This window comes from Talpa europaea (genome assembly GCF_964194135.1).
Source record: "Talpa europaea genome assembly, chromosome: 6".
Classification (NCBI taxonomy): domain Eukaryota; kingdom Metazoa; phylum Chordata; class Mammalia; order Eulipotyphla; family Talpidae; genus Talpa; species Talpa europaea.
Genome location: NC_140072.1, coordinates 22,402,846 through 22,426,292, shown reverse-complemented (window position 1 = coordinate 22,426,292; position 23,447 = coordinate 22,402,846). Strand labels below are relative to the sequence as shown.

Below are 23,447 nucleotides of genomic sequence, written 5' to 3'. Positions count from 1 at the left end.
GGTTGCCAGCTCGCTAGATCTAAAACAATCACCAGTCTGGGTTAATATAGATGTTGCACACAAGCAAATGTCCTACCCCTGAACTCCATCCTAGGAGTAGAGAATAACTACAGTTGCCTCAAGTTCCAGACAAAGTTAACATTTACGATTCAGTCTGAAGCATAAAGGGACACCGAGTCGCAGAGGAGCCCAGTCTGAGGCAACAACCGGCGACTTCTCTCTCACCCCAACCCCGCTCCGGACGGCCTTCGCCCTGGCTTTGCACTCCCTTCTGCAGATGCCCAAACTCTTGCTACTCTGGTCTCCTGCGATCAGAGGCGCGCCCTCCACACCACTTTCAGCCTAAACAGAAACGGAGAACTCCTCTGCTCTCCACCCGCTCATCCCCTGGCGGTGTCCCCCTCGAGCCCGGAGCCCCCGGATTTAAGCCAATTTCTTCTTAAAATCTGCTCGGAGGCTCCGCAAACAGGGGGAACGGCCGCTCTAGCTCAGCTTCACTGGCCTCGCCGGCGGCCGCCGGTCCTTAGAGCCGCGCTCGCACCCGGCGGTACTTAACGTTTAAAGCGGACCACGGAGGAAAACGCCCGCGGAAGCTCCCCCGGGCGGCGGCACCGGCACCCACGCGGCGCGACGGCGCCCGGCTGCGGCGACCCTGGGCCCGGCATGCTCTGCGGCGCGACGTCACTTCCTGCCCGCAGAAGCCCCGGTTCCGGGGTCCGCAGCCTGGGGGCGCCCGGGGCTCCGCACCCCCGCGCCGGGAGGGGTGCGGGTTGGGGCGGGGTGCGGGCAGGGGCCGAAGGTGGTGTGTGATAACCAGCCTCTTTGTTCTCCATTGCCACCACGGACATTTCACAACAAATACTTTTTTTTTTAATAAATACTTAAGAGAAGAAAAAGCTCCTGCCGGCTCCTCGGTAGAAGTAGACAAGGAAATGCATTTTGTTTGTTTGTTTTTTGTTGTTGTTGTTGCCAAGGAATCAAGGCACGTGAATTCACTAAATGAAATCTCAGAGGCCTGAGAGCATGAGGTGGAAGTGCTGTGGAGAAGAGAGATAAAGTCGAGGTATTTCTTGTTTGTTTGGCAATTAAGTTACTCCTCGGTGTGTGTCCAGATGCCGGCCCGCCGGGCTGGCTTGGGTGCACTTTGCTGCCGGGTATGAACGCCCTCTCCCCCGAAGTGGGAGGGAGCGAGAGACTCGCTGCCTCCAGATTTCTGGTCACACAGACACGCCAAAGGATGTCTGGTCACGCATTTAGTTGGCTTCTGGCATAGCCCAGAATTTTTTCCGTATTGTGAGCCTGAAGAATGGTACAAGGTGGTAAATGTTGGCTTCATGCAAATCTGAACATCAAGGGAAATTTACAAAAACTGAATTAGGGGTCTATAAAACCACGATGTAGAAAATACTGAAAATCAGCTTTCCCCTTACTACTTGAGATTTGAGTTTCACAATCTTTAAAGTATATTGTTTCTTAATTGTGATTTCAGAGTTTTTTTTAAAGATTTATTTATGTATATAAGAGCTGGGGTGCAGGGCGGGGAGGGGGCTGGTGAGAGGACTCACCAGAGACAGAGTGGGGAACAGAACAGGCAGACTGACTGAAATACACCGCTGAGGGGAGCAGCAGGCTGCAGGAGAGGTCTGCTGCCCCATGTAGGTTAGCTCCCTGGCCAGGAATCGACCTCGTGCTGCAGTAGCAGCACAATGCTTCATAGTGCTGACACATAACCCCTTGGCCACCAGGGAGGCCCCTTATTGTGATTTCAAATAATCTTTCCCACGACCTTCATTCATTGAATAAATGATTATATGAATGCCATGTTAGTGGATTAAATCGGATTTTGCCAGTTAAATTTCTCTGTAAAACTACAAAGCACTAATATAAATACCAATTGTTATTAGAGTGAGAAAGAAAACATAAACCCTCATAAAAAATTCAGTTGAAAAGAGCTACAACCAACTTATGACAATTGGTTATTTCTATTTCAGGCCTTCTACTGCAAGTGCAGTATGCATATAATTCTACAAGGAGAAGCCAGTCTCAAGCCTAAATTAGACTGGGGCAATTTCCTGCCCCCATAGGTTCTTAGGTGAACTAAACACTTATTCCCATCTGCTAATAACAAGTCACTGATTTCTAAAAGACTGAGCCCAGCCCATTCCCAAATTTAAGCTCTCAGAAAGGTTCTCTGCTGTGGCTGGTCTCGAGTTCAGATGGTGCCACTTCCTTTTCCAGGTAAAGCCTTACCCTTGGGCCCTCTGCTGTCACCCTCATACCTGTTGGTGTCCCTTCATATTTTCTGTTCTGGTACCTTCCTCTCCCTGAGCCGCCTTCCTAACATTATGGAGTGCATTCAGGTTAAGTTCAGGGAGAAATATTTTTAAAGAAACTTTTAAGTGCCCTTGACAGTTCAAGGAAGGATGAGATAAAAAAAAAAAAAAAAAACTTTTAAGTGCCCTGAAGAAAATCAGAATTTTACAAAATTGTCAATAGTCTTATACTGTTCACTGTTCTTTATCATAATGCAAAGATAAATCTGCTCTGCCCTAGGCAAATTATCCCAAATTTCAATTCACTGTGTCAAAAGAATCTGAGTAATTAATAATGGCCTCTTTTGAGCCAGTGAAGCCTGCTCTTGTACACCGCTGACTATGCTTTTACAGCTCTCTAACGTAAATCTCTGAAGGTAGATTGGAAGTCATCTACCTTCTTAGATACCAGTTTTCTCATCTTTAAATAAAAATGTGGAATTAAGTCACCTAAGATCCTGTTAGCCGATAATTTTTTTTTAAAGATTTATTTTATTTATACAAGAAGTGGGGTACGGGCCAGAGGCGTGGAAGGGTGAGAGGATTCACCATAGACAGAGCGGGAGGTGGGAGGGGAGCAGAACAGGCAGATGGACCGAAAGCACTGCTGAGAGGAGCAGTTGGCGAGACAGGAGAGGTCTGCTGCACCATGTGGGTATCTCCCTGGCCAGCTGGGGATCGAACCCGCGCTGCAGAGGCTGCGGACAGCTTCACTGCGCTGCACCATTGGGGAGGCCCAATCGATAATTTTTATGATTAAATATACACAGTGACTTAGTAAACCCTGTCAACCCCCTAAATGTTGGGGCTGTGTTTGTTTTATTTACTACTACTATGTGTCCCAGTAGCACAATGTGTGTAGTAAGTGCTTAACTTGAATTTTTCTTAAATAGCTAAATAACAACTAATGTGCCCGACATGATTCTAAGAACTTTCAAATATTAACTCATTTTATGAAGGAATAAACAGACCAAATATGTCATTGTTATGGTGAAACATGATTTTGAATGGATGTAGAAAAATTGGATGTGAGGAAAAGAGAAAAATATAGAACATGTTCAGTATGAAATTTTAGATAAAATATAGCCTCTCAAATATTATCGTGGTATTAGGGGCGGAGGGGAAATCTAGAGCCACTTTCCAAATGGAAATCCATTTTTAGGGAAGCAGTGTCTCCAAACTAGTGAGTTTCCTGCCTTTCCCAGCCCTGTCCTGTCCTGTCCTGCCCTGCCCTGCTCTGCCCTGCCCTGCCTTGCCCTGCCTTCCCCTTCCCTGCCCTGCCCTGAAGAACCCTGCCCTGTCCTGTGCAGCTCTGCCCAGATAGATTTTACAGCCTCAGAGAGGAAGACTGGTTTCCCTAGACTGAAGATGGGATTATTGTCCTCCTGGGCTGAAAATACTTAGAGCACTTTGGGAACTGTAAAGTTCATTTAACAGTCCTTTTCTGCCACCTCCTAAAGAAACTTGAAAGTTAAAACTTAACCTTCTATTTCCTCGTAGATTGAAGTGACCACATGAATATTTCTGACCAATGAAATATAAATGGAGGTCCCCCAGGAATGCTATCCTCTCTGAAATTAAAAGATGAAATATAAATGGAAGTCCCCCAGGAATTCTGTCCTCTCTGAAATTAAAAGACAAAGACTTCTAGGAAAGAGCCTTTTTGTCCCTTGACCACCCCTCCTGCAGATAGCCTAGCTATAGAGACAGTAAACTATTGAAACAACTCTTGTGTTTTCATCCCAACAAAATCTTTTTCTAATTTATTTCCCTAATAAGATCCTGCTTTATCTTTATATTGAAGTGGAAAATGTCAGGCTGACCTGTTGATTAGCTCAAGTTGGGACATAGCCTGTAGACTGAAAGTTTTAGGGAACAATTGTTAAGCACCCTCAAGGCCACACACTGATTCATGCATTCCCAGCTGACCCCTTGTTTTAGTCAATAAATACTCTGTAACCTAGTTGGCTCAGGGCTCAGACTTTGGAGAGAAATCTCCTTTGGGGTCTCCAGTATTAAGCCCACCAGCGTAAAGATCTTCCCTCCTCTCTGAGTGATGCCTGCCTCCCTGATGGAATTCTGCCATAACAGTATTTTCACTGAATAGTGCCTGCATATAGCAAGCATTCAACACATATTTGTTTCATCAGTTAACAAACTGGAAGAAGCTGGGATAAAATACAAAATCATAATGTAGGTAGATTTACTAATGTGACTGAGATAAACTAAGAACCAAAAAATTAACAGGTCAACTTTTAGATTGGCGAAGCAGGTAATAAAGGAATCTTTACTTCTTCCAAGACAGTAATTTAATTCTTTGTTAGTAATAGTAGTACTAACAGTAAATGTATATTAACTCACTTAACACAGAAAAATCACACCTTAGAAACTACTATCCCTATTTTATAGCTAAGGAAACTGAGGCGCAAAGGCCCAAGGCCACATAGTTGGTAACTGAGCTAGGATACAAATCCAGGCAATCAGGTCAAAGCCTGCCCTCTAACCACTATATCATACTAATTAAATAATGGGGAATGACTCAAGTACAATTCACCTAAAAGTCTATTTTCAACTTACAGGGAACATGTTTTTCAAAGCAAGCAGTTCTAAATCTGAACTGTTAGTTCCTTACTGTGCTTCTATTGGTTGACTGAACATGCAGAGCTTTAAGGAGTGTTTCACTCATGTGTTTTAGCAAATCAAACTTTCCTAGCAACTTCTATTTCCAGTTGTGACTGCAAGGAAGATACTCTTAGCAGGCAATGGTGTGGACTGGTTTTATCCCTTAAGGAGGTAAAAGAATACTGAACCCCAGGCCTACAGCTGCTGTTTACTCTCAGATTAACTCACTAACAAGGGCAACAGGATAGATGCCAATGGTTTAATTATGTTGAAGAGCTGGTCTTAATAGGAATTACACCTTAGGGAGGGCAACTGAAGGGAGGGCTGTGCGGTAACCAAACTCTCCAGCAGTCTATCCTTTTTTTCCCCATCCACTTGACCGGCCTTCTCGAATTATATTGAAAGGGTTTATAAGTATGTGTTGTGTGGAAGCAGGGCGGTGGGGGGGGGGGGATCTCCTTTATCCTATGGTAAATTAGAGAGCCATATTTGGCTTCCTAATGACAAAAGGTAAAATATACCACTGATCACAACGTGAAAAACATCTTAGGTATAAAGAACAAATAAACATTGTATATAATAGAAAAACTATTCTATGAATCTGCTATTCAGTGCATCATAATTTAAAATGTCAGTAATTTTAGTAATGTCAGTCTTTTTTTTTCTTTTACCATTTAAATCAACACACTTACAAGACACTACATGCCTAGTGTAGTTATTGTCCCTTTTTCACTTGCCATTGTATACATTATCTAGCGAGAAGTTAAAAAATAATAGAGTTTTGGAAAATGTTATCTAATGTAATTGACAAATTCATAACATAAAAGAGAGAGCATATTCTACAATATACATCACATGCATTTTCTTTTTCAAGAATGTGCACCACTCCATTTGCCAGTCTAAGACATTCCATTTATAGATATGGACAAGGAAAGAGGGAAAAGTCACGGCCAATTCCTTGCTTATTTGTTATTAGTCAGATTCTTAACAGATGTTTCTTCTTGGATTTCTTCTGCAAAGAAATTACTTTTCTACCTATTAGCTTGCTGATTGTAGATACTTCATTCACAATAAACAAAACCATACTTTGCATCTAAATCACTTTTCTTTGTCTATTTGTTCAAGGGCTATGTGAGCCCTAAACTGGAGTCGAGTTTCCATGGAATAGTCTTTGTAGTTTTTTATATTGTCTAGGTTTTTTGTTGCACTGGTATAATCTCCTTTTAGATAGTATAGAATTCCCAGTTCATAGTAAGTATATGGTATCAAATAGTGATCCCATTTTAACAATTTCTCCTTTTGAATGACACGATGAAAGTACTGCTCAGCCATTGAACATTTGCCTAAGTACTTCAGGCACAGACCTTTCAGGAAGTTTAACAAACTTATGTCATCGGTGCCATATTCATTATTTGGATTTTCTCGTAAAAGTTCTTCTCCTTTGTCAATTATTGACAGCCAGCTTGAGACAAGGTCTAGTTTTTTGCTCATGACTCGGAAACCACTCCAGGCATACATGAATTCCAGAATGGGCTGTGCTGTATACCAGCCTAAAGAAGCACCATAGCGCTGACCCTTTTCAGCAACAAACTTTTCTATTGGCATGGAAGTTCCTAAAAATTTGACTCTAAGGGTGTCCACTTTTAAGAAGAGAGAGTTCACATCCTCATTTACCAATTTCACAAAATCAGAAGGAAGCAAGATCAGTAGAATAGCCTTACTATATGAATATAGTGCCTTGGACCACCTGCTATGTTGAAACAGGAGAGTAGCATAGTGATAAGCCTGCTTCCAATCTTGCAGAAAAATGTTGCACCACATGAGTTCCCAGTAACAGAGGTGATGAACCTGCCTCCATTCATTCTGAGTACAAATGCACTCCTGTAATTTTAACATTGCATTTTCAAAATTTCCTTTCAGGATACTAAACCGTGCATGAAAAAATTTGAGTATGACACAGTTTGGAAATTTCTGGAGGTAGATTTGGAAGAGATCCTCTACAGCTGAATGGTGACTCTTTTCAATACCAAAAGCAACGTAGATATAATTGTGGTAAAAGAGTAGAGTCAAAACACTTAAGATATTATTAATATGGGATTCAGATGCACTCTCACGAAGCAAAGTCAAACCTATGTCTCTATCACCGGAATATCCAACAATATTGAGTAGTTTAAGAATCTTTGGTGGCACAAGTGATAACAACAAGTTGAATGCTCCAAGTCCAAATTTTATTCCACCAGCCAGTTGTCTATAGGTTTTGCTTTCATTGTTAGGCATCTGTGTTAATACTTGTTGACAGTTTTTGTATATTTGGTAGCTTGACCCAGCACTGAATCCATTTTTAAGATAACTAAGCATACTGTCATCCTGTATAAATGTTACAGTGGATTTCAAGATCAAACACTCAGCATAGCAGACTTCTGCGTGCAATTCCTCTTCTTTGATTGCCTTTATTCCCTGTTTACTCACTGCACGAGAAAAACTCATCATCCGAGATTTTCTTCGGAAGTTGTTACAGGTTTTCAAAGCGTCCTTTGCAGCAGTCATTCCAAGATGGATATCGTGTGGCTCAAAAGTCAAGATAGCCTTAACAACCATCAGGATACCATACATTAGAGCGTGGTAGATGCTGTTTTTTGACCAGGGATAAATGAGATTTATGGCTTCTGAGAATCTGTTATTTAGAAATAAGTACAATGCAGTTGTACATTCTTCTAGGGAAGATAATAGATTCATTGTTGTGGCCGCAGGAATAATTTCATAGGCATCTTCAAACTTGTCTTCCCTGTTGTTTTCTCTTGCACCTAGAGTAAGTGACATATACCGCAAGTTGTTCTCCTTATCATTTTCTCCCTTACTTAGAATAAGTGATGTTAAGTTGTTATCATCATTTTCTTCCTTACTGAGAGTAAGTGACATATTTGCTTCCCAACTTTAGAGATGGGAAATAGCTGAAGTGGATGGATGTGATTGCAACGAGGGCAGCGCCTACTCTCCTGACCAGGCCACGTCTTCCACACAAAGCTCAGCCTCAGATGTTGCTGTTATAATAGAGGCAAACAAATCTAATAGCCGTGAGGTGCAGCATTAGAATATTCTCATCTATGTTAGACAAAGAAAAAAAAAAGATAATTTTATTTACCTAGAAAATGTTCCAAAATTTCAATTTATTTGCAATAACTAAAGAAAACATGATCTTTTAAAACATTGTGAAATCCTAAACAGAAGTTTTCTATAACCATCCCTCCAATATGTCATTTTCAGATTATGCTTTTGTATAAATTGTAGAACTATATACCATGACAGCTATAAAATTTCTCTTTAGGAATGCCTTGTCTGGAAAAGGGTAGGTATATCTTTCTATTAATAGTTAAGACTGAATTGTCCAGAGACACTTCAAATAATAAAGATTATAGAGGTAAAAAATCCATCCATGCTATTCTTCGTACCACCATTGTACTTGCATATATATTTTTTTTTTTTTTTAAAGATTTATTTATTATTTACTTATTTATACAAGCACTGGGTAAGTCAGAAGCGCGGGAGGGTGAGAGAATTCACCAGGGCCAGAGCGGGGAGCAGAGCAGGCAGAAGGACCGAAGTACACTGCTGAGGGGAGCAGCGGGTGGCAGGAGAGGCCTGCGCGCCATGTGGGACCCTCCTCAGGTGGCCGGGGAGCAGCCGGAGATCGAACTGGCACTGCAGAGGTTGCTGGCAGCTTTGCAACCCAGCGCTCAACCGCTGCGCCACCGGGGAGGCCCTGTACTTGCATATATTTTTACAGAAAACTAGGACTTGATGACATGTGGTTAGTTGTAGAGGACTTTAGACATGGAAAGTGTTGTAAACTAGGAAGATTTCCTAGTGTTGTAATTAGAAAAAACATCAAATACAACAACTGTGATCCTAGCATTACTATAGTATCTTAGTGGAAGGGCGGAATGAGGGGTGGCAAAATCAATTAGAAAACCAACCACAAATATCAAGTTACTGAATTTATTCATAATAACACAGTAAGTGCAATTAATCTATTTTTAAGAGTAGCAACAGCAAATATAACACTTCAATAGCAATTATTATAGAGCCTTAAAATAATTATACTTTAAAATGTACTTTAACTCTGCATTTTGATAAAAGAAAGAAGGGGGAGGTAAAGCAGAGGGAAATAACCAAAGGCAAAGAAAGAGAAAAACAGAAGATGCAAATTTTTACATTGATGGAAGAGAGAAAATAAGGGAAATATGTTACATAGGAGAAAAAAAATCATGAACGTAAGGACTGCCTCCGAGGTATATTTTAGTTAATTGCTTGATTTTACACCTGAAGGTTTAGTTATGTCTTGGCATTAGCAACTATATTCCATTCACATTTATCTGAAAGTTTCAGTTCTGAGGGAGACACCGTACAAACCATTAGGAGGGAAATTATTGTCCGGATTGCAATAGTGGTTGCTAAATTCAGGTTAGCTGGAGAAACCTAGATGAGGGCCAGAAGCAAGCCAAGGATAAAGTTTCCTGCCCTCTGCTCTAATGCTTTCAAATTATATTTCATAGAATCCATATGCCATCTAAGACAGCTCAAATTTTACTTTTTCTGAAACCTTACCTAACATGTCTGTCAGCATAATCACTCTTAATGGCATTCAGCATATATCTCAGTGAGTGTTTATCTCACTGCATTGTAATTAGCTGCCCATCTGCTTTCATCACTACTCTGGGATCCTCAAAGCACGTTTAGTGCTTTATTCAGCAATATATCCCAGTTCTAGTATACTCCCTTGACCACAGTAGGCATTAATAAATAGTTGTTAAGTGAATTCAGGTGCCCACAACATATTTCTAGGAATTTCTTAAAAGTTGTGAATGCGGGGGCCTCCCTGGTGGCACAAGGGGTTAAGACGCAACCTATGAAGCTATCTGCAGCCACTGCAGCATGAGTTCTATCTCATGGCCGGCCAGGGGGCAATCCACATGGCATAGCAGACCTTTCCTGACTAGCACGCTGCTCCCCTCAGCAGTGTACTTCAGTCAGTCTGTCTGTTCTGTTCCCTGCTCTGTCTCTGATGAATCCTCTCACCCCCCAACACCTCTGGCATGTCCCCCAGCTCTCGTATGCACAAATAAATAAATCTTTAAAAAAAAAAAAAAGTTGTGAATGCAATTGCTAAGTTTTCTACTCCCAAAGAGCACAGAAAGATATAACCATGATTGGGCCTCCCCGGTGGCGCAACGGATTGAGTGCAGCACTGTGAAGCTGTCTGCAACCTCTGCAGCACGGGTTCGAATCCCAGCCAGCCAGGGAGATTTCCACATGGTGCAGCAGACCTCTCCTGACTAGCCCGCTGCTCCCTTCAGCAGTGTATTTCGGTCATCTGCCTGTTCTGCTCCCTGCTCTGTCTCTGGTGAATCCTCTCACCCCTTTCATCTCTGGCCTATACCCCAGCTCTTGTCTAAAATAAATATTTAGGACCTCCCCGGTGGCGAACGGTTGAGCACTGGGCTGCAAAGCTGCCCGCACCCTCTGCAGCGCCAGTTCGATCCCCAGCTGACCGGCGAGGGTCCCATATGGCGCGCAGACCTCTCTTGCTGCACCAGCTGCTCCCCTCAGCAGTATATTTCGTCAGTCTGCCTGTTCTGCTCCCCGCTCTGGCTCTGGTGAATTCTCTCACCCATCCCCACGCTTCTGACTGTACCCAGTGCTTGTATAAATAAATAAATCATTGATAAATAAATAAATAAATGCTTTTTAAAAAGCACTCATAAAAAAATTAAAAAAAAAAAACTTGAAAAGAAAAGATATAACCATGATGGATTCCCTGTATCAATATTTAGTTGCATATTTTTCTCTAGCATTTTTAGATTGGTATTCTGTTTTTACCTACCTCAAGGACCAATACTTTGCATAGTCAATAATACACACTTTCAGAGATGTTGGGGGAAATTATTCCTTTTCTTTTTTCTCCTGTTTTATTGAGACAAAAATTGTAAGATATTTAAAGTGTACAACATGACTTTTTGGCGAAAACACCTAAATTCTATTTACTTAGTAAATTTTAATTATACAGCGGAGAGTTAACAGCTATAGTCATCATTTATACATTAAGCCCTCAGACCTTATTCATCTCATAACTGAAAGTTTGGTATTCTTTTGTCAACCCCTGTTATCCCCACCACCTATTTTTTTTTAAAGATTGATTGATTGATTGATTGATTGATTGATTGATACATACATACAGGCACTGGGTACAGTCAGAAGCGCGGGAGGGTGAGAGAATTCACCAGAGCCAGAGCGGGGAGCAGAGCAGGCAGAAGGACCGAAGTACACTGCTGAGGGGAGCAGCGGGCGGCAGGAGAGGTCTGCGCGCCATGTGGGACCCTCCTCCTGTAGCCGCGCCGGCGCTGCAGAGGCCACTGGCAGCTTCGCAACCCAGCGCTCAACCGCTGCGCCACCGGGGAGGCCCCCCACCGCCTATTTTTAATATTCCCATAAGGGAACTTTTCTGCTGGAGGAATACTCCTGGTCAGTGGGATGACTTGATTGGGAGTTAATAGAGAAACTGAAAAAATTCTTGCTCTGTACTTTCTGAATTCCTCCCTTTGGAAACACCCTATCCAAAGTCTGAAACCAAAAAACAGGAAGAGTTTGTTTTCTGCTCTCCAGCTGTGCCAGGGACCAGGCAGGGAAATCTGTCTAATTAAGAAGTGAACATATTAGTGAACCCACTTAGCAGCACATCTAAAGTCACAGCAACTGTCAATTTATGAAAAAGGTCATGTTTTCATCTCCTATCTGACACTTGCATCTTTCTTTCTTTGGTTCTGAACTGGAGGAAAAGTGATGTTATTTATTGACCCAAAAACCTTTTCCTCCTTCTACTGTTTCATTTCCTATTTACATGGTTGGTACCATCATCTCCTCTAGACTCTCTTTTTTCTCCTTTCATATACATCAGTGACCAAACCCTGTCAACCATTTCCTGAGTGAGGTGCCTGTGTTATCCCCCAAATCATTCTGGGCATTATTAATAATAATATCACCAAGGCTATAAAATGTAAAACATACAGACTGTGAAGTTATACTACTTAGGTTTGAATCCTGACTCTGTCCCTTGCTTGGCCTTCCTGTGCCTTTGTTTCCTTATCAGCAAAGGGGAATAATAGTATTTCTACCAAAAAATGATTTGGATAATTAGGTGTATTAATATATATGAAGCAGGCAGGACAACATCTGTATACTCTATCTATCTATCTATCTATCTATCTATCTATCTATCTATCTATCTATCTATCTTATCCTTATAGCCATCCCTACCCCTATGCCTGGCATACAGTAGGTGCTTACTGAATTGTTTTAAATGTGGTTTGGGATGCAGACTGGGTTAGGAAGTGGTCAGAGATGAAGTGATTTCTCAGTTCAAACTTGGAATTCCTCTGTCTCCAAGCCTCCCAATTAAAACAATGATTATAGGAAATTGTAAAAATGCAGAAAAGCAAAACAAGAAATATTTACTTTTATTAATAAAGTTTACAAAACCAGAAGCATTCTATGCATGCACACCATTTTGAAATCTGCCTTTCTTTCATTAACATTTTTCTGACATTAAAAATTCTTCTACAATATGGTTAATAGCCATAATATATAATCAATTTATGTGACATATTAAAACAATCCCTTTATGTTTGATGTTCAAGCTATTTCCAGTTTTGAGACATTATTAAAAAGGGTCATAGGAACATTTTAGTACATAAATCTTTTTGCACAGCTATGATTATTGCTAGAATAAAGGAAGTAGGAATGCTGAGCCAAGGAAGCAGGAATGCTGGGCCAAGTATACACACAATCTAATAATTTTAAAACACATTGCCAGATTGATTCTCAAATATTATTTCACATTCCCAATAGTGGGAGTGAGTGCCAATTTCATTACATACCTGACAAAAATAGCATACTTTTTACTCTTGGATTTTAGGAACTAGACAGATATGAAAAATAGGGGGGGTTGAAGAGAACAATTGTTTTCCCCAAACAAAGATCTCACATATTTATTACTAAGCCAACCTACTAGGTACAGAAGCATTCAAACAAAGAGAAAAATAATTTCCTAAAGATGTCCAAATAGTGACGTCTTCAGGAAGATAAGGGAAGATGCTAGTGATCTTAACACAGCATTACTGTGTGCCATCTCCTGTGCCATTCACCTTAACAGATCCAGCTTGGTTCTCTTCAATGGCTCCAATTGGAACTGTACCTGACCTTATTACCATTGGGGAGTGGGATGATTCTGCTTTTATTTCTTGGCCAGGAATCACTCCATCCTGAATGCCTCAGGAGAAGATATGGTAAAGAACAGAATCAAGTGCACACAACCCTAATGGTGGAGAAAAGGCAGGATAAAGTTTTTGTTTTGTTTTAAACAAGAAAAATATGTTTAGGGGCCTCCCTGGTGGCCTAAGGGTTAAGTCTCAGCCCTATCACCACTATGGCATAAGGGCTATCCCCTGCCTGGGAGCTAACCCACAAAGGGCACTGCAGATCTCTCCTGTCCTGCCTGCTGCTCCCCTTAGTAGTGTTTTTCCATAGATCTGCCTGTTCTGCTCCCCATTCTGTCTCTGGTGAATCCTCTCCCCGCCCCATCTCTGGCCTACACCCCAGCTCTTGTATACATAAATAAATAAAAATAAATCTTAAAAAAAACCCTCAGGCAGTTAATAAATAGTGTAACTCCATAAGCTCTTGTTCTTTATAATAACACTTCACTACCTCTCCTAAGGAAAGGATTTATGAAAATCATTTTTACTAACTTATAATGAAGATATTCATTTCTAGGGACTAGAAGATCAATATCAAAACATCAGACAAAAGGAAGTTAATGGTCTTGAGCAGTGTTTCTGCAGCAAAGTTGAGGGGTTCATTAGGTCCATTCCAGGTGTAACTAATTAATGTCTCTGGAATAGGGACTTTGAAATCTGCACCCTTACTAGCATCCCAACTAATTGTTATGCAAATTAAGTTCTTATGCAAAATTGTCTTAAGGATTTCACTTGGAGACAGCTAAAGAAGCATTCCTATTTTACTTAAAGTGCAGCTCTTTAATAATTGGAATATTCCTAGCTCTGAAATGCTCTCCTTTCAAGAACTAAATAAACTAAATCTAAGCTAGCCTAATTCTCGAGTTAAAACATCAGGTCCCTTTCATTAATATTTTTTCCCCCTTAAAGATTTATTTATTTTTATACAAGAGCTGGGGTACAGGCCAGAGGCGTGGGAGGGTAAGAGGATTCACCAGAGACAGAGCAGGTTGCAGAACAGGCAGACGACCGAAATACACTGCTGAGGGGAGCAGCAGGAAAGACAGGAGAGGTTTGCCGCGCCATGTGGGATTCTCGCCGGCCAGCTGGGATCGAACCCTCACTGCAGAGCCTGTGGACAGATTCACAGCGCTGCGCTCAACTCGCTGCACCACCGGAATAATGGATTTAGAACTGGATGGATTCAGGGTTTTCATCCTTTTTAATACAGTTGGACATTCCTCAGAAAACTTAACTCTTCCAGATTGTTTTATACCCCTAAACCACCCATTGAGGTAATATTTATATCAGTGGGCATCAGATTTTTCCAATTCCTAGTTTCACTCTTTGATGTTGGTGAAAGTACTGGTGTTCTTTAACTCTTCCTGTTTCAACCATCCCACACCCATGCTTTAGTACTGATTGTTTTCTAGTTGGCTAATGAAAAGTTCATTTCTTATTTTTTTAAGATTTATTTATTTATGCATACAAGAACTGGGGTACAGGCCAGAGGTGTGGGGGGATGAGAGGATTCACCAGAGACAGAGTGGGGAGCAGAACAGGCAGACTGAATGAAATACACTGCTGAGGGGAGCAGCAGGTGAGTCAGGAGAGGTCTGCTGCACCATGTGGGTTGCTCCCTGGCCGGGGATTGAACTCGTGCTGCAGCGGCTGCGGATAGCTTCATAGGTTGCGTCTTAACCCCTTGCGCCACCAGGGAGGCCTGAAAAGTTAATTTCTTTATACTTTATGAAAGTATAAGAATTTTTCTATTCTTTATACAATATGATAGAATTATAAACATGCTAAGGATTTTTCTTCCCCAAACTTCCTTGCAGCATTCCAGAAGATTATGAAATATTGAAAAAAAGAAAAGCTGTATTGAACATAGCGGTTTGGATTGACTTAAAGTATATACATGTACAGCATACACATAAATGCATATTAAAAGACTAGTGTTTGAAAACTGTTGTGAGTTGAGGCCCCCTTCCTAAATTAATAATATCAGTGTTTAACAACAGTAACATTAAAAATTACTCAATATTTCCTATTGATAAATATTAGAATATTCACTTAGGTTCACATTCTAATGGAATCTGAGAATGGGATCTTAATTTAACTTAGAATTGTAGAGAGAAAAGTTTATGTGGGTGAAACTTATTTCAAAAGAGACAGCAAGAATAAAAATACTTGTTACAATAAAATATCCCCTGATTTGGATTGACATTTAGAGGAAAGAACTGATTACATGTTCCTAGAGAAAGAGTGTTCAGTATAATAGCATACGGAAATACACTATTTTTTTTTTTTTCACGGTAACTAGGTTAGCAAAGCTGGGCCTAGAGTTGGCCCTCCTTTAATAGAGATAAATAATTAGCTTATCACAGGCGCTGTCTACTAAAGAGGAAGGCAGATCAGTTGCGGTTTTTGGCTTTTCCTTTAATGTACTGGAAAGCAGTTTGTTAAAAGTTGGAAAACTGCTTCTTTTCATATCATTTACATGATTATCTTCTTAGAAATTCTCTTTAGTACAAAACACTTTTCAGAGACAAAAATATTTATTGAGGTCTATTAGCACCTGTACAGAGAATCCGTGCCCTCTTCACCAAACATCCTTTCTCCCGGACTCTGTAACCCACACGTGTACACACCAAGTGAAGACACACCAGATGAAAAACAAAAATACCTAAACATTTCCTCCTTCCTATGGAAGCTTTCCAACCATTGTAGTCCAACTCTTTCTTTTTTGGCTTGCAAAAAAGTTAAATCTGCATTTACAGGTGGCGCGTCTGGCTAATACATCGCACACAATCATAACTGGATTTTACGTGATTCTAGCGTAAAGAAAACGCTTTCCTCCATTTGCTCTACAGATTGTTGGGGCCGCAAGGCTACTCCTCAGAGACGCCCCAGGAGAGTCCGGGTCCTGGGGACCGGCCCGTCAGAGGATGAGCCGTTGCCGCAACCTGTAGCCGAGAGCAGCAGGAGGCAAACAAAAGTGAATCACTCTGTGCTTCAAATGCAAATAATTTCAGAGGCGCTCCAGCGAGACGGCTGGCAGTGTCCACGCTCTCGTCACCATGTCAATACGACAGGCACCCCCGACTTTCCGCCTAGGTCCCCGCGTTTCCACGCTCCCCACCGGGCCGGCGGACCCCGGCGGCTGGTTCCGAAGGGGCGGCCGCGACCCGCAGTCCCCGGGGTAACGCCGCCCGCCGCCCCCGGGCGGAGACCGCTGCTCGGAGGCGCCGGGCTCGGGGAGGCTCCCCCGGGCCCCGATTACCTCTGCGGGGCCCCGCACATCACCGAGTAGCGGTCCCGGCCGGGCTCCCCGGAACCCGCGGCGACGGCTGCAACATCAGCGGCTCAATCCTAGTCCCTCAGAAGGCCGGTGTCATGCACCTGGAGGAAGAACCCGGCGCCGAGGGCTCCGAGACTGAGGAGCAGCCGGGGGAGAGGGGCCGGGGAAGGGACAGGAGCAGGGGAGAGGAAAAGGGGGAGGGGAGGGGGCGGGACGCGCCGGGGAAGGCCACGGGTTTACGAGCGCGCTCGTGGCGTTCCCATGGAAACGTATCCTTCCGCCCCGGCACTAGCTCCCAGCCGCCTCAGTTCCCTCCGCGCCGCTTCTCGCCCGTTTCCGCCCAGCTCCTTTGTGCCGCGCAGAACGTCGAGACGACGCATGCGCAGAGCTCACCCCCTCGTCGCCGGGTATATAAGCGCGAACCCAGGCACTTCCTCCTAGTGCCGCCGGGACCGTTGGCGAGAGGCTGCGCGTCGGGCTCCCGGGTTGCTCGTGTCCTGGACTCTGCGAGCTGAGCGAGCAGGGCTCGTGGGCCGGTCATCATGTCGCGCTACGGGCGGTACGGAGGAGGTGAGCGCCCCGGGCCCAGCGAGGGGGCGTTGCTGTGGGTGCAGCGAGTCCTGCTAGGCCGTGGACTTGCGCGGCGGTTGGAGACGGTTATTCCGCGTGCGTAATGGCGGCCCCGGCGCACGCCGTCCGAGCCGGAGGCCGCGGGGGCGGAGTGTCGCGGGGAGACGGGCTGGCGGGCGGAGGGCTGCGCCGGGCTCCTCGGACCTGCCGGGGCGTGCTCGTCCCCCGGCCCGAGCCGGGCCCCCCTCACGCCTCCCCTCCTGCCCTTCGAGCCGCGCGCCCGCCCGCCCGCCCCACACCCCCCCGCGCCCGGCTGCCATTTTGCGCACATTGACGCCTGCGGTGGCGCATTTCCCTGGCGCTTTCCCGCCACCGGAGCTGACAGCCCTGCCAGCCGCTGCGAGCCCCGGGCGCGCCGGCTGCGGCGCGGGAGCCCGCGCGGGGCTGTGCGGCCCCGGCCCCGCCGCTGTGCGGAGGGGGACGGAGACGCGAGCCCACGTCTGGCGGCTGGTTTCTTTTCTCTTTTAGCTCTTTCGAGCGCGGTTTGTGGCTCTGGGGCGGGGAGCTGGAGTGTTGGGCGAGCCTGCGCCTGGGGCTGTTGCCGCGGACGACGAGAGCCGGCGCCGCCCTGCTCTCCCGGTCCGGCCCCGACCGGGGCCCGCCCGCCGCGGACGCCGCCGCCGCTGCTGCCGCCGCCGCCGCCGGCCCGCGCGCTGCTGGCGCGCCCGGGTTGCCGGGACCCGGGGGCGGGGCCGGGCCTGCCGCCCCACGCCGCGGAGGTCCTGCACGCGTCTCGGCATGCTGGGGAGGTTTTTCCCTCTTGTTCAAACGTTAAGACTCTTGTCATAAGCCTGACTTTTCGGAAATGCACGGATTTGGTGCTTTTAAGACTGAACATGATCTTTGGTGACGTGCCCAACGCTCTCTGCGTACTGTGGCGGGTCGTCTGCTTTACACGAGGGGTTAGTTCACACAGGCCAAGACTTTCATAACATGCATTCTTCTATTTGCGTTTTCAAACAGAAACCAAGGTGTATGTTGGTAACCTGGGAACTGGTGCTGGCAAAGGAGAGTTAGAAAGGGCTTTCAGTTATTATGGTCCTCTAAGAACTGTGTGGATTGCGAGAAATCCTCCAGGATTTGCCTTTGTGGAATTTGAAGATCCTAGAGATGCAGAAGATGCAGTGCGAGGCCTGGATGGGAAGTAAGTAATGTTGGTTATGAAGCTTAATGTTCATTAGAATATTTCCGTGGGCTGGGTAGCGAGATGTGAGATTTGAATTTTCTGGGGGAGACTAGAACCAGCTATCCATAATTTTTATTTAAGGCATGAAGCGGGGAGAGAAGTTGGAGTGGGAAAGGGCTTCTGTGTTAAGATGTAACGATAACTTAGGAGGCTTTTAAACATAGCTGAAGATTGTGAGCAAGAGAATGTTTGGAAAGTTCTGAATCTAGATGTCTCGTGTGTTTTTAGCATTAGAATTTTTTTTTTCCTTTTATAGGGTGATTTGTGGTTCCCGAGTGAGGGTTGAGCTATCAACAGGCATGCCACGGAGATCTCGATTTGATAGACCACCTGCCCGACGTCCCTTTGATCCCAATGATAGATGCTATGAATGTGGAGAAAAGGGACATTATGCTTATGATTGTCATCGCTATAGCCGCCGAAGAAGAAGCAGGTATTTATTTTGATAAGGGAATGGTTGGTATACTAGTTAATCGAGTAATTCTTTTATTGGCAAGGCAGAAACTAATTTTTTTTCTATAAACTTGAATGTTAATTGTACAGGTGTATTTTACAATTTTTGTGTAATTAAACAATTGTTAATATATTAATAATCAACCTGGTCAAAACCTTTCAGGTTTCTTCGTTTGAGTCAGTCGCCTTGATTCAGAATGTCACGAGCCTTATGATATCATGCTGAGGCGCCTTGCAAATCCGACAATTAAGATCCTCCTAGACCTTGAGGTGATCAGCATAAGAGGCCAGATCCCCTCGAGTCATCTACACCTAGCTTCACCTTATTCTTTAAAGGGCAGAAAATTTGAGACGGTGATCGCCGTAACAGTAAATTTGGCTTACAATTGGGGCCCCCTCCGGTTTAGAAAGAGGAACACCAGATTGACCACATTCCCAACTAGAAAAATCTTCTTGCGTCAATCAAGCCTCACCTGGCTCATTTGGCTGTCAGTTTGATCGTCGTTAGATTGAAGAAAACATCTAGATGCAGCGATCGGCTATAGATACTTCTAGATCGTCTAGATCTGCTAGACCTACTAGACCATGGGCCAAAGAGGGTCGACCTGCAAACTTGCAAGGTTTATTTTAAATACACCTTACAGTGTTTTATATTATGTAATTCTAAGATGTAATTCAGCTTTTAACAAATCTTTTTTTAGGTAGTAAAAAAAAAAAAAAAGCATCTAATAGGCCCAGAGTTTATTTCCAAATGACACACTAAATTTAAATAGTTTTGAGATTTGATTTCAGCAGAGGCACACAAACTGCGAAAACGAGTTACCATCTAATATACTGTTTTTTTCTAACTTGAAAAATAGGTCACGGTCTAGATCACATTCAAGATCCAGAGGTAGGCGGTACTCTCGCTCACGCAGTAGGAGCAGGGGACGCAGGTGAGAAATCTTGTTTAATTCAAGGTTTAATAAATGGTAGAGAACTTTAATTGGAGATGGACTTAAACTTTGATTTAATTTTTAGGTCAAGGTCTGCATCTCTTCGAAGATCAAGATCTGTGTCTCTTCGCAGATCGAGATCAGCTTCACTTAGACGATCTAGGTCTGGCTCTATAAAAGGATCAAGGTATTTCCAGTACGTAACACACTTATCTCCCTGCTTGCATTTGGATTGTCATGTCTTAATGACAATAGAGTCTTGGGATGTAATTGAAGCGGAATGCTTCAGAAAATATATTTGAAATACGAAAGTTGAGTTTACACATAACCTGGAAATAGCTATTATCCAGGTTTTTCTTTCAGATGAAACCCAACTAAAGAGTTTAAGGATTGTTAGAGAGGCACTGGTAGAGAGGGATCCAAACCACACGTCCTCAAATTATGCTAGTGAACTCCCTGGGTAGGTAACTGCTGAAAAGTTCTGGAATCTGTATATACTTATATAGATAGGTAAATGATGCCTAAAGCTAAAAAAAAAATTTTTTTTTTTGCCTGACCCCTGATAAGAAGACTTATTAGGTTCCTGAAGCGTTTTAGAAGCAAATCAGAAGGTGGTTTTCTCTTTGGAATGAATGGGGGTCGATTAGAAACCATGGAAAATTGTAGGAGAGTAGTATTGTATACATGGGTGAATATGACCTTTGTTTAACCAGATTTTCACACTGAAACTTAGAGGTAAAAATTGAAAGTAGAACCCCAGCATTTTTACTCTATAAATAGAAAGCCTTCAAAGATAGTCCAAAATGATGATAATGTAGAAAAGAAATTGACAGTTCTACAGGAGATGAGCTGTAAGGAAATATCACTGGGAGTTGGTGCTGTCAGTGATAGCTATAGACCTTTATATGCAGGGATTCCAAACCTGGGATTGAGAAAGCTCTGGATCCTCTCCTGATATGCACATCTGATTATAGGACTCCAGGGTGTGTATGTCAGAGCCTGATTTTGTTTGTGTGACAAATTGGTGGTTCTGAATCATAACTTATTTGATGTGATACAAGGGAAAAAAACTTTACCCGTGGTGACTCTTTTCACTGAGTTTGATCACCTCAATTTGTGTTGGTACGGTTGATTTGATTTCTTTTAAGATTTATTGGACTTCCACATGAAAATTTTTATTTCTCTTGATTACTCTGCACTGTTTGGGTATAATGCTTCTACATAGGAACTGTGACAACCCCAGGTTATTGAGTGTAAAAGAAACAATTGAAACAGTGGTTTTTAATTTACTTTGATACCAGTTTGTTGAAAGTATTATCATTTGTTCACTCTTAGAACACAAGAATTTTGTATCATGCTCAACCTTGGCCCCTCTATTCCTAACTTACCTGTTAAGGTGCTTTTGGTGGGTGTTTCAGGGAATTAACTTTTAGGGACTAATTGGTGTAATTATATATATTTTTTTTTTATTAGATCACGGTCAAGATCCAGATCAAGATCCAGGTCTCTTTCACGACCAAGAAGCAGGTAGGGTAGAAATCTGAATAATGCTCTCCTAGTTTATATGGCACCAATATCCAAAGAGTTCAAAGTTATCTAGAATTGTTGAAAAATCAAGCCCTAAGTTGAAGCCTAGGTGTAAAATGGGAACACTGTCTTAATTGCCAAACATTAGAATTTTATTTATTCTCGTCTTTGCCTGGCTTACTTCCTGGACAAGAAGATTTGAAGCTATAGTGAGGTGACTTTAGGGTTGTATTACGAGGCCCTTGTTTAGGAACTACTAGGTGCATGTAGAGAAACATTTTGAGATAAATTGCTTAAAGCAGAGTAAAAGATTAGTTGTGATAAAATAACAGTTCATTCATGTAGTAGTTTTTGCAAGATTGGCTTTTGTTATCAAAAACTGGTAGACTTGTTTTCAGTTCAACTGCTACCTGACATTTTAAGCTCAGGACACTTTGGGGGTTCAGTTCATGGTAATTGTGACTTAAGAAAGGGATTGGTTAGTACTTTTTCTTAATAGAATTTCTCATGTTTTGACAGCCGATCAAAGTCCAGATCTCCATCTCCAAAAAGAAGGTAAGCTAAAGAATGTTTTGTTGGCAAATCTTAACTGTCAAGTGTGGCCTCTGCAGATTTTGTTTGCTTACTGCCTAATATGCAGGCTTTGAGCTCTTTGGAGAATTGGTGCTATATATATATTGAAATACTAGATGCTATTTTTTGAGATGGTTGCTTTACCTGCCTCAACATTAGCTTATGCTTTTATTGGAAATAGTTAGAAAATGTTGGGATTAAGTTGTCTTTAATCCTGTGAACCTTTAAATTTTGTAGTTTCCTGTTAAGATTTTTTTTTTTTTTTTTTTTTTTGTAATTCAGTGGTAATAAAGTCTTGTTTTTAAAAACCTTTTTTTCCTACGTGGACCATAGGTAAGAAGAAAGTGACCACTTGAAAAAAAAGTCTAGGTTGAAATGATGGCAGTTAAATCATTATCCTCCTAGTTTAATGTAACCTTGCAATTTTAGCAAGGAAGGGCTATTAGAATAGCCTAATGTTAAGCACATACAAAAGATTTGTTTGCGAATCTCTCTATAGTGCCTCTGACTATCTTTTGATTTATTAAATCTGAGTATTGCCCTGACTTGTACATGGGAAGAATAAGTTTCAGTAGACACTAACCGGTTTCAAATTTAATTTTTTCTTTTTAGTCGTTCCCCATCAGGAAGTCCACGAAGAAGTGCAAGTCCTGAAAGAGTGGACTGAAGTTCTCAAGTTCACCTTTTAGGGAAAAGTTATTTTGTTTACATTATTATAAGGGATTTGTGATGTCTGTAAAGTGTAACTTAGGAGAAAGGGTATTTCAACCATCTAATCAAAATGGATCTGGATAATTACTCTGTAAATTCACAGCAGTAAGATAATATACATTTTTGTTGAATGTATTAACATCTTATGGTATGAAAATGTGGGTTTTTATTTGACACATTTAAATAAAATGTTTCTAACTAGATTTTTGATTTGTGTTCAATATCAAAACTCAATTTTGGTAAAACTTTAGGAGTCAATCTTGATATTAATCATCTTCATGCAAACCTACATTCAAAGTATGTAATGCTAAGTCTTGAACACCATTAACTGTAGTATACACATAGACCTAGAAAATTTCCATTTTGTCCTTAGCTTGGGTAAGATAAGATTTTGAGTGTCCCCCTGAAGAACAGGAATACCTCATGACAAGTCCTAAAATTATATTGGAGTTGATGTTAATTGAACATTATCAAGCTATTGATCTCTGTTGAACTAGAGGGACCACTAATTTGCCTATAGATGAATATGACAGGAACTTATGTAAAGGGCTTATTCAAGTAAATGGTGTGAGAAATAGCTGAAGAAAATTGATCTCTAAGGGCTTGATGTTTTCAGGCTATTGGATGGTGTCAAATTAGAACTCTCAATCTTAGGAAGTTTTACTCGGTGTTCTTATGTTTTTGTTTTCAACATTAACCAGTTTCATACCAAATTTCTGCATGTTTAAGGAATTGTTTGAATTTGGAACAAATTATGTTCATGTAAACCAGCTTTGCAAAATTTTCCAGCCCAGAAGATACTCTTCCTCTATCCCGTCAGATGGATTGCCTTAATCTGAGCAGAGATCTGTTAATTTCTGAGCTAGGTTTTCAGTTGCTGATGAACCTACTTTCTCCTATTTTGCCAGG

At 42.5% G+C, this 23,447-nt stretch overlaps 2 protein-coding genes across 7 annotated transcripts; one reads left to right on the top strand and one right to left on the bottom strand.

Annotated features, from left to right (window-relative positions):
- Positions 1 to 6,032: 6,032 nt before the first annotated feature.
- On the bottom strand, positions 6,033 to 7,754 carry LOC311171500 (tetratricopeptide repeat protein 39B-like; the record flags this gene model as incomplete). The annotated part of the gene is made up of 1 exon (XM_084234412.1): positions 6,033 to 7,754. One exon carries the CDS (start codon positions 7,752 to 7,754, stop codon positions 6,033 to 6,035), a length of 1,722 nt encoding a protein of 573 aa, XP_084090538.1.
- Positions 7,755 to 17,065: 9,311 nt separating this feature from the next.
- On the top strand, positions 17,066 to 22,494 carry SRSF7 (serine and arginine rich splicing factor 7; the record flags this gene model as incomplete). Of its 6 annotated transcripts, none has more annotated exons than XM_084235427.1 (8): positions 17,066 to 17,093; positions 18,117 to 18,297; positions 18,596 to 18,772; positions 19,653 to 19,727; positions 19,813 to 19,890; positions 21,201 to 21,254; positions 21,774 to 21,809; positions 22,440 to 22,494. In XM_084235427.1, the coding sequence occupies 8 exons, from the start codon at positions 17,066 to 17,068 to the stop codon at positions 22,492 to 22,494; spliced, it is 684 nt and encodes a 227-aa protein (XP_084091553.1). The 6 variants fall into 6 exon arrangements, with proteins under 6 accessions (XP_084091553.1, XP_084091552.1, XP_084091551.1 ...); XM_084235426.1 differs by having other exon boundaries at positions 19,813 to 19,914; XM_084235425.1 differs by having other exon boundaries at positions 19,813 to 19,923.
- Positions 22,495 to 23,447: the final 953 nt, after the last annotated feature.